The sequence below is a fragment of the Staurois parvus genome, unplaced genomic scaffold, assembly GCF_062004578.1.
Source record: "Staurois parvus isolate SC_StPar_1 unplaced genomic scaffold, SC_StPar_1.0 ptg000562l, whole genome shotgun sequence".
Taxonomy (NCBI): domain Eukaryota; kingdom Metazoa; phylum Chordata; class Amphibia; order Anura; family Ranidae; genus Staurois; species Staurois parvus.
The window spans coordinates 3,814,172-3,832,954 of record NW_028318358.1 but is presented as its reverse complement, the minus strand read 5'-3'; the positions used below and the strand labels follow the sequence as shown (position 1 = coordinate 3,832,954).

At 39.0% G+C, this 18,783-nt stretch overlaps 1 protein-coding gene across 2 annotated transcripts in view; it reads left to right on the top strand.

The window, feature by feature from the left end:
* NCKAP1L (NCK associated protein 1 like) overlaps positions 1 to 18,783 on the top strand; it is a 294,538-nt gene that overhangs the window by 112,308 nt on the left and 163,447 nt on the right. For both annotated transcript variants that reach the window (XM_089691400.1, XM_089691401.1), the window contains exons 20-22: positions 2,034 to 2,165; positions 8,383 to 8,601; positions 12,245 to 12,381. In XM_089691400.1, coding sequence (XP_089547526.1) covers positions 2,034 to 2,165; positions 8,383 to 8,601; positions 12,245 to 12,381 — 488 coding nt within the window. The remainder of the gene's footprint in view (positions 1 to 2,033; positions 2,166 to 8,382; positions 8,602 to 12,244; positions 12,382 to 18,783) is intronic.

Genomic DNA, 18,783 nt, shown 5'->3' with positions numbered 1-18,783 from the left:
AGGTGTCTCATCACACAGCGGAAGCATTACATCACTTCCACTGTCACTGCAAAACATGTCGTCACTTTCACACCTGCAAATCATGTTGTTTCCATTCTCTGGCTAACCCCTGTATATCATAAAACTGAGAAAGTCAACTTATATACTGTATTTTGAATATGAATTTAGTCAAATTAGTACAAAAAATTGTAACAATGTCCACACTAAAACCAAAACAATGTTGACTGTCCACACTTCAATATTGGGCGGCACAGTGGCTTAGTGGTTAGCATGTCTGCCTTTCAGTAAATGGGTCATGGGTTTGATTCCCGACCATGGCGCCTCCTGCATGGAGTTTGCATGTTCTCCCTGTGCTTGCGTGGGTTTCCTCCCACACTCCAAAGACATGCTGGTAGGTTAATGGGATCCTGTCTAAATTGGCCCTAATATGTGTGTGTATGAATCTAAAGTTAGGGACCTTAGATTGTACACCTCTTTAGGGTTAGGGACTGATGTGAATGTTCAATATATATGTGTAAAGCGCTGTGTAAATTGACAGTGCTATATAAGTACCTGAAATAAATAATAAATAATTGAGAGCACAGAGAGACGAAGAGATGCATTTATAAAAAATTTGCAGAGCTATTCATCCTCAAACAGTATGCACATTAGATCTGTGTGGATTCTGGCAAAATTAAATATAACCGTGCTATTTTCTCTAGAGGTCAGATGAGCTTCAATCATAAAAACAGATTGAAACCGGAAAATACAGCATTATGTCACCTAGATGGAGCTGATTATAGGAATGAAATACAGTACTTATGTACTCTGATTGTCAGCTCAACAGTGCCCATAATGCAGTATTTTCTGAATTCGCTATTCTTATAATTGAAAAACATCCAACCTGATGAGAAAATCGTCTAGTAACATTCAATTTTGCCAGCATTCACACAGAACAAATGCACATGCAGTTTAGCAGAACGCATACCAATTTGTTTCTAAATACACCCCCAAGTTCATTGGTATAAAGTGGGTGTAAAGTCCAGAAAAGTGCAAAGAGGGTTTTTATAGCGTTCAGAGAGAATTTCCCAAATGGTTATCCACTAGTGAAAAATATACCAAGGAAATCTGTAGCTTGACTTTTCATATGGTGACTTTCCAGTGACTGGATGGTGATACAGATCTGCTGATTTTTTTACTGTAGCTATGTACTACTGGCTAGATAAATCTTTTATACATTTTGGTTGCTAGAAATGAGTGACAGATGTATGTGATCAATGTGAGTTTGGGATGGATATCTAGCCACATGTGTTCTGACTGATGATTGGTGTGGTGGGGCTACTAGTCATTAAGTCTAGTGTAGAGCATGGGAGTGAGTGCTTAGTTATGTTACTAGGTTGTTGTCTTTTGCATTGTGGTGCTAGTAAACATGTTTGTACCTGGAAACAAGAGGCAGAGAGTGACACCTCATATGACCCAAAAACAGACTGACTGTAAACTTAAATAAATCACTGGGGAAGAATAAAGGCTACCATTGATGAACTTCTGAAAAAGCTACCTGCCTGGCTGTCATTCCAATCCCCTTGTTTCAATATTGACCCAGAACGATATGCTGATAAGGAGTTCTATATTCTCTCTGACTGGGGCACTAGAAGTGTAGTTCAACAAGAGCTACTAAGTCATTGCAGAATTTATTCTATTGAAAATGATTTTACAATTTTAAGCACAAACAGCAAAGGCAGGTACACAATAATATAATTATATAATTAAAAATTAGATTAAAAATGGGTGAGATTGGTGGAAGTGCTCAAAGTTGGCTTAGAGGGGCTAAAAGTATAAATTCAGGCATTCTGTCAACTCACCTGTGACTCATATCACACCACACTTTTAATTTTGAATTATCTTTTTGATTGCAAGCACTATTCTATGTTGTAAATTGTTTATATTTAAAACCAAATGGTTTCATGTGATTGTATTTAAATTGTGCATGTGTTTGTTTTTGAACTTATATATTCCAATCATTATGTATATCTGCATATGTATTTTATTTGTAGCATGGACAAACTGCACTTGACCCTTAGTGAGTTCTCTATAGCGCTAAATCATGTCAGAAACATCATGGTATTCGATCATTTGGTCACTCCGGCAGAGTACCTAAGTTCCAACTTAGAGACAAGACTTAGTCGGTAAGTATTCTAAATGAAAATATGCAGTATGGGGATATGCTACCATGAGATTGTGTTTTTACTTCTGTTTTACTGTTTTTTTTCATATTGCTGTAATGAGTGATGGTTTTATCACCACTGTATACAATAAATGGATATGCTGTCCAAATTTTGTGTGCTCAAATACATGGCAGTTCAGTGACATTACACAGGCACATATTAGCCATTAAAGGTTATTAGTTTTTTATGCTTAAAATATGTGTAGCGAACAAAAATTGTTTTTGATTACAGCAGACCCTTTTCACTCAAAATGACATTTTAAAGTGGATCTGCCATTACAAAAATATGATTGCTGCCAATGTTTATCTGCTAATTCTGTGGCTGATGTGCTCATCTTATGGCTCCATTGTTCGCTGACCCAGAACAAGTCTGCAGGTTGGGTTTCCTGACTTTACTGACTGCCTGCCTGTTTCAGGTCAGTGACTTAATGTGGAAAGAATAAAGTGTATGACAGCTAAGGAAACAGAAACCTATGTTACAGCTGTGATTTCTTGATAACAGATTTATTTTAAAGTGAAACCCCACCTTTTCTCCTAATGAAAATAATATTATAGATGCTCCCCATTTGCACAGACCTAGTGGTTGCATTTAGGAGAAAGCAGCAGGATACATACATGTACAGAGACAGTTTTACACCTGTGTACAACAAGACTCAATGAATGAAACAATGTTGACATTAGCATAAAAAAAATGATTGTTTCAAAATTAATATGAGGGGCCTGTATGGAGTCATCTTGTATCCTAGGCCAGGCTGTGTTATATAAGGTTCTGACCTCTGCCTACATCAGAATTAATCAATTAAAATGCTCCTCCAAAATAGTGGTAAACCCAACTTTTGTCATTCAACTCTCAAATTTTAAGGCTTTACTGCCCACTGAAGTTCTAATTTTTAACAGCTGAACTATTGGGTCATATCTTCGAACCCGCAGAGGGCAGGTTTTGATCTCAGTTTAGCAAAAGTTGAGATCCTATACGCAGTCAGGGCCTATGATCCATCCAAGGGGTTCCCCATAAATTCCTATGGACAAATTGCCCATTACCATTACCATTTTAACCTTTGAAATGTTTTGACAGCATTTAGGGATACTATTTTTTCAATGGAATCACTTACTCAAACTTTTACAGCAATTTGTAGCCCTGTACCTGAGTTTGCACAGTGGTTCGTGTCAGCAACAAGCTTACAAAACAAACGCTCTGCTTTCTCCTCTAATGTTTACTTGCACATTGCTCAAAAAGAGTGATTTGTACCAGAGCACACCAACGTAATTATTATTATTATTGTTATACAGGATTTCTATAGCGCCAACAGTTTGCGCAGCGCTTTACAATATAAGGGATACAGTACAATTACAATACATTTCAGTACAGAAGGAAATGGAGGGCCCTGCTCATGGAGCTTACAATCTAAAGGAAGGGGGAGGTGATACAAAAGATGATAGGTGCGGAGGATGATCTGGTGGAGGTGATTCAAGTACAGTTCTTAGGTGGAGGTGGGGTAGGCTTCCCTGAAGAAGTGAGTTTTCAAAGATTGTCTAAAGGCAGACAGGGTGGGGGCTGACCGCACATGCTGTGGTAGGGAGTTCCAGAGGATGGGAGAGACTCTGGAGAAGTCCTGGAGGCGAGCGTGGGAGAAGGTGATGAGGCAGCTAGAGAGGAGGATATCATGGGAGGAGTGGAGTGGGCGATTTGGGCAGTATCTGTGGATGAGGTTGGTGATGTAGCTAGGGGCAGTGTTGTGGATGGCTTTGTAATGGTGTAGCACTAGTTTTACCTGTAAAAGGTACTAATTGCAGGGACAAGTTGCTCATTAACATCACCATTCCAACCTAAAACAAATGTTTTGGCAGCATCTAGGTATACTAACGTTTGTTTTTAGGTAAATATAAGTGTGTGGTATTCAAGCTGGAATATTTTATTGCTCAAGGCGTCAGCAACCTTTGGGCTTGCAATAACTTCTATTGGCTGCTTACATGACCTGTATTCCATTGTCCATTAAATATATTTACAAATACAAGTGTGACAGGTCATAGTTGAGTAGCACCTTGTCCTGAACAGGGATTACAACCTGAATGTAGTTTTGCTGTAATGAGGCTGTAGTAGTCAGCCTAAGCTGAATTTGTTTATTTCTTCATTTGGTCTTCCCCTAAACTCAGTGGAGCTGTGATTTCTCACTGCTGCCAGTAGGTGTCATTGGTATCTCTGATAATAGTATGAGATTCCACAGTAAGACTGAATTATGAATATTTTTGCATATTATTGGTGCATGCTGGGGGGAGCATAAATATTTGGAGCAGGCCTTTAGATCTTGTTCTTCTCCCAGGCTGTGGCCTGAGCGGGAGCTGCTGGACTGGTCTATCCTGCTAGGCCCATAGCCTGTGTGAGGCCTAACATGTGTGCTGGACTAGGAGATAGACCTGACATGAACCTGCCTGTTGATGACAGAAGCTGTGGCAAGATTGAGACCCAGGAGGAGGACCTTGCTGGAGAAAGCCAGGATGATGGCTGGTTTTCTCACAGGGGCCTGGTAACACTCTTGGACAGGATTCATGGAAGCCTAGGAAATGGTACAGAGGGCACTGGAACCAAAAAAGACAGAGAAGCCTGTTAGCCAGCTTAAGAGGTTATCTACAGGTTTGCTGGCTTAGACTGTGTACACTGTGTATCTGGACATGGATCTGGAGACGCCTGTATGTGCTACTTTGGGTATTTCGGATCCCTAACCTGTTCCTCCTGTGTGTAATGAGAAATAAAAAGACAGAAAGTGACCAGTGCCAAATGTTCTTTCAGTCGTCCATTTTAGCCATGGACTCAGCCCAGTGGTGAAATGCTGGCCCTCCCTGTATCCAGGGGTACTTCACCTGTTCCTGGAGGTTGGCGGGCTATAGCTGTACTTGACAGAAGGCTCATCAGTATAGGGATAATTATGGTGGTAACACCCTGGGCCAGTTTGTAAGTCAAAACTTTCATAAACGTTTTTACATCAGTTTGGGATATTTGTCTAAAGTGAATGACAAAGTGGAAGGTCCTTATATTGTTGGAGATAAATGTTATTGTGACTTTCCTGTAATTCAGCAGTTGCTTGCTGCCAGGAGAGAAGTCAAGGGATTAAAGAAATCTGAGAGAATTTGATAAAATTCATTGGGTCGCTCATCGGTGCCTGAAGTGATGTATATATCATTCATTTATCATTGAGAATCTCTGACTCTATTGTTATGTGAGTGAAATTTAACAGAAAAAAGGCTTACAGTGCCTCTTCCATGAGCTTCCATCAGTGGACGATTCAATCAGCGTAGCGAAGGGAGGAGACCCTTGCCCCATAACATCATTCACAGACAAAGGGATTTTCGGATTCATTACTGAAAGTAGGAGCTTTGGAGTTCACTACTTATCAAAATAAACTGCTGCCTCTCAGATCAAAAGGTTCCTGTGTCATTGTGAGAGTTTGCCACTAAACAGTATGAAATGCTGCTTCTGATCTCAAAACATTCATGTGTCATTGAGAGGTAATCGTGAAATTATGAAAAAATAAGGAGACAGGAATCTAATCTTTAAAAAATTACAGCAGACACATAAATGTTTACAGTGGTGTCTATGAAAGTGAATGTTCATGGAATTGTTGTCCATGGAAGTATATGTTCCCTAAAGAGGAAAATCCACCCAAAACAGAATTCCCCATTGTGGGTTGAGGAGGTAATATTTTATTTACTGCCCCATATACACTTGCAGTCTAGTGCCCTGGTGGGGAAAATTCCTCGCTCTCACCCTTGATCTGTGACAAGATCTCGACTAAAACCAAAACTACTCTTGTCACTGGATCCTGTCAATCATCCAAATCCATAATACATAATTAATAATAAAACTACTTTTGTTTTTGGAAGCCCTTTTGAATTCTCCATAGGAAAATATGCAGTGGCTGTGCTAGGATTGGAGTCTTGGACAAAACATAACATCCTTACTACAATCTGTTTGGCTGACATTCACTTATTTTTTTAAGTAATATCCTGTAGAACATGTCTACAGCATGCTGATATACCAATATACCAATATCCCATTATAGTTTATGTACAGCTGTGGCACTCTTGTCAGACAAGGGCTTAGATACAGTTGGTGATTTTTTTTTTTACTGTACAAATTAAAGCTGATGTTTAAAGTGCATGCCCTGGTTGATCCCTGCCCCCTTTATCAACATGCTAATCATATATTTAAATGAAACCTGTATTACTGTATTACATGTCATATTTTAGACCGAGTGACATGATTACTAGGTCTCTATGCCTCTCTATGCAATGCAAGCAGATCAGGGTTGGTGGGATGGGCCTGCAGAGTACTGTACATAGCTTCTTGAAAACATCTCATGCAGCATGCTGTCTCTGTACTACTCCCAAGAACTCTCGGCCCTGATGCAAGAAGTGGGCTGACTTTTGAGAGAAGTTAATCAAATGTCAAAATGCCTTGATGGGTGAATGCCAGTCTGGAGGAGTTGTCATTTCAAGGCAGGAAACATTTGCAGGAAGAATGCCCTAGGTAAGGCCTACATGTGATGCTGACTAGAGATGTTCATGACAGAAACATTTGTTTCATTTCAGATTTGTTTGTTAAGTTAATAATTTTGTTTCATCAAGTTTGAATAATTCATTTTTTGAATTTGTTTTGTATATTCGTTACTTTCAAATCAATTCAAAATTCAAATTCGAATTCAAAATCCAAATTTCAAAAGAAGGCTATATTTGTTCTTTTCTAATCTATTCTTTTCTAGTTTATTCTTTTATTTTCTGTTCTGTTCTATTCTTTTCTATGCTATTCCTTAATTTTCTATTCTATTCTATTATTTTCTATTCTATTCTTTGCTTTTCTCTTCTATTCTTTTATTTTCTATTCTTTGATAATCTTTTGTTTTCTATTCTGTTCTATTCTACTCTTTGTATTTGATTCATTTATTTTCTATTGTATTCTGTTTTATTCTATTCTGTTTTTTTATTCTTTTTTTCCTATTCTTTTCTATTCTATGATATTCTTTTATTTTCAATTCTGTTCTATTCTTGTCTATACTATTCTCTTCTGTTCTATTCTATTCCATTCTGTTTTCTTCTATTCTTTTTTATTCTAGTCTATTTTATTATATTCTAGTTTATCCTATTCTTTTCTATTAAGTAGCCTAAGTAGGAATCATCATCTTATACCTTACTTTTATACCTTACTGAATTTATTGCAGTATGTTTCTATTTTGAATTCAAATTCATGTTCAAATTAAAATTCTTTTTCGAAGTTTGCATTTGTATTTTTTTAGTGTTTTTCAGAGTTTACCTTTTTTTTATCAAAATTTTACTCCCACAAAATCTTTTGGCTCAAAAATGCTCATAAATGCTGAATGTCCATGGTTTGTAGAATTTTTCAGCTTTTATCAGCATTGGAGCATTTTCACAGCTAAAAAACTCCTCTTGAAACTCACTAGTTCTGGGTTGTTTTCCTGCCAAAAAACGCTGATTAAAGCCTGTGTGCATGAATACATAGGATAACATGCTGGGGAGTTTACTGGCTGTAGAAAACAAAATGCCAGAAACCAAAGACAGCAGCTGTAAAAATGTCCAGTGTACTGTATATGAGGCCTTAGTTGTACTTCCACTTAGGTAGTACCTTATGTTCATAAAGTCCCCATATGAACACATATGTACATTTAAATGAGTTTTGCATGTACACTATAACTAACATGTATTTTTTAATAATGTATACAAACTTGAAAATCATGGTACATTTTATATTGCATATCTGTACCTTTTTTATTCATCTGTTGTCCAAATTATTCTGAAAATCGTATTAGTGTTTTTGAGGAGGAACCTATTATATTAACATTGACACAGTTTCTGATAAAGATATCAATTACTTTCCATGAGATACTTTGCTGCAATTTTTCCTCCATGAAAGGAAATAATGTATTCACAAGCAATCAGGCAGGTGAACCATGTATGGGAATTTGGCCAGTCTTGAACAAGCTGGTCCACCAAAATACTGCATTTATATTCTTATTGGAAGAGAATAGCTTTCTGTACCCTGAAATGTATGTCTATAAAGTCACTGTTAGTGTAATGCAGGTTTGGGTAAATGCTGCATAAATACGATCAATTCAGGTAACTTTTGTATTAAGATAGTGGATCCTTTCATACAGATTTGTTCATTCTAGGGCCTTGGTACTGATAGTGAACTGGAATCCTGCCACACGTCAGGTTCAGCGTCCATCGGAGGTTTTAAGTGGGATGAGATCTTTTCTCAGCACATTGCAGTCTGTTGCTCATCTAGTGAATATTGATATTACACGTACTATCCGTAGCACGTTACTGCAGCAAACACAAGTGAATGATGCTAATGGAGAGCAGACTATCACCTCACTTTATACCAACTGGTAAGGATTTTTTTGTGCTGTGCTTCTAATTTGAAATGTTTTCCTGGCTTACAGAGCAGCTGCTAATATTACATTCAATAAGCATTCCCTGCCATACTACCTAGCCACCTCCTGCTGTCACTTTCAACTACTTCTCCATTCTATTCAATCTTTTGACACTGACTTCTACTTCTTAATAGTTCCATGCCTCTTTATTTGTGGAGAAGCTGAACTCCAAGTATGATCTTTATTGCATACTTACCAGTGGCGGACTGACAAGTCATGGGGTCCCCGGGCAATAGGGGATCATGGGACCCCTAAGTCCTCGCCCACACTCAAACCACACCCAGAAAAGCCTATGAAAGGTACTAGAGGCATCTCATGGGCCCTCTACTGACCCCGAGCCCTCGGGCAGTGCCCAAGTGCCCGAATAGTAAGTCCCCCCTGATACCTACATTGGTCCAGCTTGGACCAATGTTAGTATGCAAACCTCATACATGATGGGATGCTGGGGAAGCTGAAAAATTACTATATTATTTGTCGCTACTGCAGTGATAGCCATAATCTTCTGGGTCCTGTGCAAGAGTATTTCCTCTGAGCACTGACCAGAGGGTATTGCATACTTGGCACTGCCATTCACAGTATGCCAGGTATTTTTTTTTAACCGCTTCCGTGCTTCCCTATAGCAGAAATACTGCTACAGGGCGGCATGGGTGCGCAAAATCACGTATATATACGTGATTTTGCAGTTTCGGGTAGGGGGCACGCGTGCGTGACCTACCAGCGGCCTCGACTGTCAATCACCAGGTCGTGTCCAGTGATTTCCCACTAGCACCCAGCGATCTCTGAGGATTTCAGACCCGTATGTAAACAATACAAATCTCTCCCCTGTCAGCTCCTGTACACTGCTTTGTATGGCTTTGTTTGTTTGTACCACCATTTGTAAATGCTATAACTTTCACGTAAACCAATTAATTTACATGTATTGGAATTTTTTTTTAGCAAGGACATGTGGCAGAGTACATTTTGGCCTAAATTTATGACAAAATTAGATTTTTAAAAATTTTTTACTGGACATGTTTAATAGCAAAACGTCAAAAATATTGGATTTATTTTTTCAAAATTGTTGTTTTTTTTGTTTATAGCGCAAAAAATAAAACATGCACAAGAGATCAAATACCATCAAAAGAAAGCTCTATTTGTGAGAAAAAAAGGATGTAAATTTCATTTGGGTGCAGTGTTGCATGACCGTTCAATAGTCAGTTAAAATAATGCAGCGCTGTATCACAAAAAATGGCCTGGTCAGGAAGGGGGGGGGGGGGGTAAATTCTCTGGAGGGCAAGTGGTTAATAAATAGAAGGCATTCTCTGATAGGTCAAGGTGGATGACATCACTGCCCCTCCTCTCCATCTTTTTCAATCAGAGGATGCTTTGTATTAAAAAAAATGGAAAAAAAAGATGTTCTATGAATGGCCAGTGAGCAACCCCAGTGTTCTGTGTGTTGACGTGAGGCCGCTCACACAGAACCCCCGCAGGAACCAAAAGATTGCAGCTATCACTGTAGCAGGTCTGACTACTACAGTGATTGTCAGCTTCCACATCAGTCCCTCAGGTATGAGATATTCATACTTTCATTGTGCCAAGCTGGACCAATGTAAGTATGCAGTACAGCTAATTCCTGGAGTTCAGCTGTAACTCTTTCATCTAGAACGATTATGTAATTGCTTTTCTTATAGGCGAGTGACACAAGTCTTACAAATTATTACAAAAGATTAAGTCATTTCCAACCTTAGCTAATGTGAAACAAGATCAATGCTAGCCAGTAACAAATCAAAGTACTACCGTAAGTTCTCAAATAAAAAATTATGTCATGGGTGTGATGCTACGGGCAAGAAAAAGAAAGCAGTTAAAAAAGTATAGCAGAATATAATGTAAATGCCTGTGAATATTTTTAGCATAAAGCACACGAAAATCCCGCAGATGTATGCACTTCTGTCTGCTTTTGCTATGATTACACATCCTCAGGGGATCACATGTGGCTTAACCCCTTCCAGCAGAAGGTGGCCAATTAAAATGTCGTAACATTGGAGCTGTTACATGGGATTCCTGGTCATGTGATCGCTGTGATTGGCTGTTACAGTGATCACTTTGATTGGGAGACAAACAAGGCTGTATGCATATAAGTGGAACCTCAGTGTTGGAAAAGAAGTATGGGCTTATGAAAAAAATAAACCTACAGCTGCAGCATTGGTGTGATGGTGCAGCTTTCCCACGCAAGCTCTATGACTGAGAACTCAGTGGTCACGCAACTGCTGATTGCTCAGTTTTTGGCCTGGAGAGCGGTGACTGTCAGTCACCGCTCTCTGTCTGTTCCTTCAGCACTCACTGGAGTGCCAGAGTCGGGTACAGATGACTCTGGCTCTCAGCCATGCCAAAACATTGTACAAATTAGGCTACTTTCACACTGATCTGCAGCAAAAACGCATATGTGATTTTGCCACATTTGTACTGCATTTGCGGTGCTTTTTTTAATTTAACATGTGACTCAAAAACCGTTTTTGCTGTGTTTACCATTAATTTCAATGGAGAAGTGCACCAAAAATGCAGCAAGCAGAACTTTGAAACCTGCAACGGATCAGTGTGAAGAATTAAACAGGAATACATGGTCACACATTTTTCTTCCACTTTATTTTAACACAAAAGCGAAAGAAAAACAGATCAGTGTGAAAGCAGCCTATATCAAGTAATGTTTTTGTTCATAATAATGTGGTATATTTTTTTAAAGTGTATGTAAAACCAAAGTTGTATGAGTTTTGGTCAAAGTGAAAAAAATAATAAAACCCCTATCAGGTTTTTGTTGCTCCCCATGTCCCTGCTAAGAAGATTCACCCTCTATTTGTCATTGTCACTGGGATAGAAGGTGATTGGAGATCCAAAATGTTAGAGCTGTCACAAGAACATGAAATGAGGGTAAAGTTTCAAATGGTAACATCAGTCTAACATCCAGTTCGCACCATGCCCACACCTGAATTGCACAGGAACGCGCTGTGTGTTCCTGTGCAATTCACACCAAATGCAAAACATCTCCATTTGCGATCTGCTGTGGGTGTCAGTACAAAGGTAATGACATCCCAAACGCAGGTTGCAAACACAATACTTATGTGCCATGTGATCCGGTAGCATTGTGTTTTAAAAAGTAGAGCATGCACTACTTTTGGTGCAGTGTGGTGCGATTTTAGCCCATTCAAAATGAATGAGCTGACATTGCACTGCACAGACCCGCACATGAATCACACAGGAACGTACATCGCTTTCCTGTGCAATTCATGTACAGGTATGGTGTGAACTGGGTCTAAAAAGGGATTTCCCCACACTTTTCAGAGGTTTCCTCTTACTTCATATTGTAAATGTGCGACAAGAAAGGAAAGAGAATTTCCCTGTAAGGTCATAAACAGCAGAAAATAGCCAGACATTAGTTTTACCTCTTCTCTGCTCTATATTATACAGAAAAAAGTTTTAACTTTACATAAACTGACATTTCCATAGATTACAACTAAAGAGTTACTTTGAAAAATCATCTGAGTGTTCTAATTTATTGAATTACATTCTGGTGTTAAAACAAATCTACTACAGTGGAAATAATTGGATGTGTCTTTGCACCAAGGTACCTGGAGTGTCTTCTGCGTCAAGCCAGTACGGGATTAATAGTGTATTCTCCGACATTGAAATGTTTTACTGATCTACCAGCAGAACTGGGTGGAGAACATGGCCTTAATGCTGATGAGTACACAGATGTGTCAGGTGAGATCTCCAATAACCATCCATGGGTGGATTTTATATGTAACTGTAACTGTCACTTTGCTGTGTTGTATCAGTAGTCCTAATTGATAAAAGGTAAGATGACATACATACTGATAAGCTATACAATTTGGATTATCTTGGCCCTATTTTCTATAAGGCATTTGCAGGGCAGTGCTTAAGACAGCAATGTCCAAACTTTTCTCCCTTTGTCTGCCCACCAGCAGATCTTTGTCAATGGAGGAGCAGAGAATCTGCATTATTTGTGTACAAGGTCAGAAAATTAGGTGGAGGTCAGTTGTTGAGTGGTCAAACCGCAAAGTATGGTACCCTTAATTTTATTCTCACATTGAAGATATTAACACTGAAGTACAACAAATGTACAATGGTGGGAGATCTAGATACGGAAGTCTTGATGCAGAATTCCTCGTAAATTGTGGATGTGACAGTCTAGTTATTGAAATCCCAGACTGGAAGATGTAGTCAAAACTCAATGATGTATAGGTAGATCTGAGGGGACCAGACCTTTAGGACATTGACACAGAGCCTTGTTTGATAATGTTAAACAAAAGAAGAGAATGGTGAGAAGGCAGTGTCTGGAATGCCAAGTGAGTGCAGAAGGTCCAGTAGCAGAAGTTGATTGGTGTCAAATCTTGAGCAGCAGTTGCATAGAAGAAGGTTACAATAACCTTTGGTTTAGTGGACGTTTATCAGTTTTTAAGTGTTTTGTAAGTATTTTGTTGACTGAGCAGGATGAAGGAGGTTTAGAGGAGGTCAAGAAGTGAGTAAAAATTTTAGTTTGCTATAGACAAAGCCTTCAAGCAGTTTTGAACTGTATAGAAGAAGTCAAATCTGGTTCACTAGAGTGTAGAGAAGGGTCAAGAGAAGGTTTTTTTGTTAGTATAGGAACTATGATTGCTTATTTGAAGTCTAAAACAAAAACGTCTGTAGAGAGGGACAGATTATCAGTTCAATCAGTGTAGGCACCAGGGCAGAGGACGGGGCAGAGAAGACTGGGTCAAACAGAAAGATTGTGGAGAAACATAGGAGAGGGATTATTTTGTTTAGTGACTAGAATGAAGGCGCTGAGGGTAGTTAAATGTAGATGTGTGATGACTCAATTGGCCCATATTTGCTTTAGAACAGTTTTTGATATTATAGGCAGTGAAACAATGGTTGGGGCAGATGGAGTTAGCTTCAAAAGGACATCAAATGTAGCAAGAGGTTATACAGAAATGAGTACTTGGGAAGGTATGAATGTGAAAAACTAGTTTTGTTTGAGAGGAAATAAAATGGTGGAGTTTACATTTGTACTAAAGCCATTGGGTTGATTGACTAAAGGCAAAGGATGTCCCACAGCTTAGTAAATGCAGTGAAGTTTCACTTTGCAAAGAATACCCAACTACGTGCAAGGAAAATAAAAAAACATAATTTGTTCTTGCATATGATTGAATGATGGAGGTCAGCAGAGCACCACCTCATTCACTAAGCTTTGGGGATAATTTCCTTATAAAGTGCAACTTCCTTTGCAAAGTGAACAGTCTAATTGTCTTTTAGTATATCAATCCTGCAGTGTGTTTAGGACAGATTTTTCTCCACTCAAAGGCTACTTTTACCTTTAAGAAAACTAATAAGTGCACATATTTTCACAGGAATAAAAAAGCACATTTATAATTTTTTTCTACAGGAGCCTGCTAAGCATTGCACCCATGACAAGTGGATCACGGGTGCAATGCAGCCTCCTGAAGACACTTTCTCCAGATTTCTGCCTGTAACTTTGTATGGGTTTTCAGTTGGAAAGCTGGAGGATGTGTCAATAAACTATGAGCGTGCTGATTAACACAGTTATGGTCCATTGAGGACCACAAATCTGTCTGATGCAGTGGCTTATAGTTTATTCATTCACAGATCTCTGTGAACATTCCTGTGTGGGCAATGATAACTTGTAGTTATCAATGGACCATGAGTGCAGTAATCAATGTCCTCATAGTCCATTGACACTTCCTCTGAGCCCCACACAGCTATGTTGAATTTAAATGTACTAGGGGCTGTGTGGAGAGGAACCCTTGCACATTGTTATAGAGAGTGGATTCTGGGGGTGGGAAGCTTCTGCATAGGAACATGTTACACCCTAAATAAAGGTGTAATATGTAATGTGTTCCTGAAGGTGAACTTCACCTTTAATTAAAAAATGTCCTATTTTTACAGCAACACTCTATTTTCCACCTTATGTCACCAGCTAAGAAAGGTAGTATACCTTAGATGCTTCTGATAAGAGATATGTAATTTCTCTTTACTTTGAAAGAGAGCTGCAATGAAATGTCAGAATACAGCTAAGCTGCACATTCTGTTTTCATGCTCTGTTTATTAAAGGCCAACTCCATCTAAAGCTGATATTTTAGATGTAGATAGACTTCAATGAATTGAATGATCCCCTGGCTTTTAATATCCTCCTGGGTCTCCTCTAGTAATTTTTCAGCACTTTACTTTGTGTCTTTGTTCCCACGTGCAAGGCAATAAAAAGGGTTCTCTCACAGCGTAACTTCTCTCATTTTTTTTTTTATTTTATACTTCGATGGAGAATCTGTTAGAGGATTGTGGCATCATCTGGCGGTGCAATATGTACTGGTGTTAAGTAGATATGAACATTTTGTTGGTAGTTCACCACTGGATTTCCTAAGATATAAGAAGAACCTGGAAAATAAATTTTGCCAGCAACTGCCTAAAGAATAATATATTGATTTTGGATTTTGGAACGTTAGACTAGACATTAACCTGTCAATCCCACCCCTGGTTTATCACCTGGGTGAGGGTGAGACCATTTATGGTGCCACTTTGGGGACAAAAAGGATCAGCTCTGATGTCAGCAGTGAATTTGTTTCTGACAAAGGTTATACAACCTTTGTTGTATCAGTCTGTTGGGAAAGTTGCACAGTTGCAATGCAAAAGAGCCGGATTGCCAAATTGCTGCCACCTCTTAGTATCAGCTCGAGTTCTTTTCCAATGGAATACAGGAAGCTGATATCAAGACATATTGGTATCTATGCTACCAGCTTTTAGAAATACAGGTGATAAGTTTTGAATCGATGTATTAAGCAGATAAAAGCATATGTAAAATCACTAAAATGTTATATAAGCTTTAACATGTTAACATCATTTCAAAGGTCATTTCAATAAGTTTAAATCTCCAGATTTCATTAAAATATTACTTGGTGGCTTTGTTCCAAACTCATTAGGTTCTGGAAAGGGGTCAATGTCCTCTTTTACAAGGCTACACCCTAGGGACCCCTGCATAGTCTTATTAAATGACCAATACCTAACCTTTCAGGATGCACTCTGACGCTGATCTTTTTCATAATGCTGTCAGCTAAAATATCAATTGCACAAGCTTGGAAAACCACAACTGTTCCTCTATCTCTGGTCACAGCCAACATTTCCTGGAGTATGACTCATCTAAACTAGCCAGCATTGCGCAGACAGACAATCACCCATGGTATTGATTTATCCAATCAGTTACAAAGATCCAGCCATCTGGCATCTTGAAGTGACCCCCAAAGTGGTAACTGTAAAAAACCCCAGGTTTTATGCCCTACTACAATCCTAAGCTAACTTCTCTCAGACCTTCTTCTCTCCTTCCTCTTTTCTTTCTATCATCCTATCCTTTTAATAGTAGGTGCAGTGCTTTAGGGCTTGTTCACACTTGACTAAATTTCTAACTCTTACCAAATGCTCCTATAGCTTTAGTATGGCCATTAGAAAGGAGTTACTGAGCTTTAGTATAGGAGTGAGACTGGCTTTTTACAAATGTTAAAATCACTCCCCAAATGCCCTGTGTGCAGTTTTGAAGCGTTTTATAAGCATTTTACAATCGTTAAAATACACCACAAACACCTCTAAACTAAACAAAACTGTAATGTTGATACGCGCAGCAACCGCACCGCAAATGCCCCACAAACGCTGCCAGTGTGTTTGTGGATTGTCACCACAGACTTGAATAGGGGGCATTGAAAGGCTTGAAACTCCTCCAGACTCGACGTGAGGCTTCAATGTTGGAGCGACACGACGCTAACGCTTCATGTTTTGATAATGTGTGCTGCCCATATAATTTTTTACATAGGCATTTGAGGAGCGCTTGAAACATCCCTCAAACACCTGCTTTCAGTGCCAGTGTGAACTAGGCCTTAGGTCTCCATTATTGAGCGAGAAACTAGAAAGCGAGAAAAATTAAGTTTAACATTACTTATGGTGTTAAATTTACTGAGTAGATGTCATCCTATAACACATCTATTTATATTTTATGGTATGTAACACTCAATCTGGCGTGGGGTTCCCTCTAAAATCCATACCAGACCCTTATCCGAGCATGCAGCCCAGCAGGTCAGGAAAGGGGGGGGGGCAAGTGAGCACCCCTCCTCCTGAACCATACCAGGCCACATCCCTTCAGCATGAGGGGATATGAGGTGACATCACTGGGTGGCTCAGCCCCTTGGGTTATTTAAGAGCTGTCAGACAGCGGGTGCTTTTGACGGGAGTGGAGCTCTTTCTTTTTCTTCGGGTCGGCGGGGGCATTCATCGTGATTGACCTGGTAGGGATTGGGGGGGCCCATGCTGTTTTTTTCCACTAATTTTTTAATTTTTCATTTGCCGACAATAGGAACCCAGCTGACAGCTGATGACTTATCAGTTGTTAAGGACACAGCGGTTGCTCGTTCTTTAACCATTTGCCGCCCGCCCTATGGCCAAACGGCGGGCGGCAAATGTCATCAGCGTTCCGGGTGGACGCCATATGGCGTCCTCCCGCACATGCGCAGATTGTGCTCCTGCAGAGCGGCGCAGCGGTGCGATCTGTCACCGGCCGTGTACCTCGGACACGGCCGATGACAGATCTGAGTATCGGCCCCATTGCCGATACCATGTGACCTGCTGTGCCCACTCACAGCAGGTCACATGACAGTTGTATACAATGGATGGCTTCATTCATGCCATCCATTGTATACTAGTGTCTAGCTGTGAATGGTCACAGCTAATCACATGCACATGTCATGTGATTAGCTGTGGCCAAATCACAGCTAAGCACAAAAAAAAAAAAAAAAAAAAAAAAAAAAACCCTGAATGAATCGATGTCATGCTTATAGCAAAGTAATTGCTTATAGCAAAGTAATTCTTTGCTATTAGCTATTAGCAAATTGTGTAAAAAAAAAAAAAATACTGATCACTTCCCCAAAGTAGTACAATGTTACTATGGTAACATTGTGCTACTTTGGTCTTAGTGAAATATGAAAAAAAAAATCTTAAAAAAAAGAAAAAAAATTTAATATAAAATAATAAAAAAAATTAAAAAAAAAAAAATTTTTTTTTTCATAGTGTCCCTGATCACCGCCATGCCAGTTATATGATGATGCTGAACAGCACTGGTGACAATATGTAAAAAAGAAATAGTGAAACTAATTTTTTTAATTTTTTCATTTTCCGAAATATTATGACAAAAAAAATACAACTTCAAAAAACTCGCCATGCCTCTTATGAAGTACGTCGGCCTGTCTACTTTGCAAAAATGGGTAATTTGGGGGATAGCTGTACTGTTCTGACATTCTTGGACCTCAAGAAATTAGATTGGCTGTCAGTACTTCAGGATTGATCAATATTCAGATCTATACCATAGTTTGCGAACTCTATAACTTTCCTACAAACTAAAAATACATCCTAATTGGTTATTTTCACCAAAGACATGTAGCAGAATATATCTTGGCCTAAATTTATGAAGAACAATTATTTATTTGCAAACTTGTATAACAGAAACAAAGAAAAACTTTTTTTTTTTCAAAATTTTTGGTCTTTTTTTGTTAATTAAATACCACCAAAAGAAAGCTCTAGTTGTGTGAAGAAAATGATAAAATTTTAGTTTGGGTACAATGTTGTATGACCGCGCAATTGTCATTCCAAGTGTGAGAGCGCTGAAACCTGAAAACTGGCCTGGGCAGGAAGGTGTAAAATTGCCTGGTATTGAATTGGTTAAAAACCATGTTGTTTACCAGTTGAGGACATTGGCGGCTGACAGCTCCTTAGCAACTAACGTCACAAGGCACAAGAATCACAACACACAATTGCAAAATGCAAAAACACGCATAAAAAAGCAATACTTGCATTTTTGGTGCAGTTCCACTGAAGTCCATTACATGCAAAACACAATCTGATGTGGAAAAAAAGACCCTGACTAGATCCATAGGAAATCATGTTAAATGAACTGTAGTGCATTTCTTCAACCTGGAAATTGCACTGAAATCCACATACGTCTGTGCCTAGAGCAAAACATTCCATGCAACTAGCACTGGAGTACAGGTAGACTGGAAGTGGTTGCAACAATGCTATAAGGCTAGGTTGTGCACGTGGAAACACACACAAAAT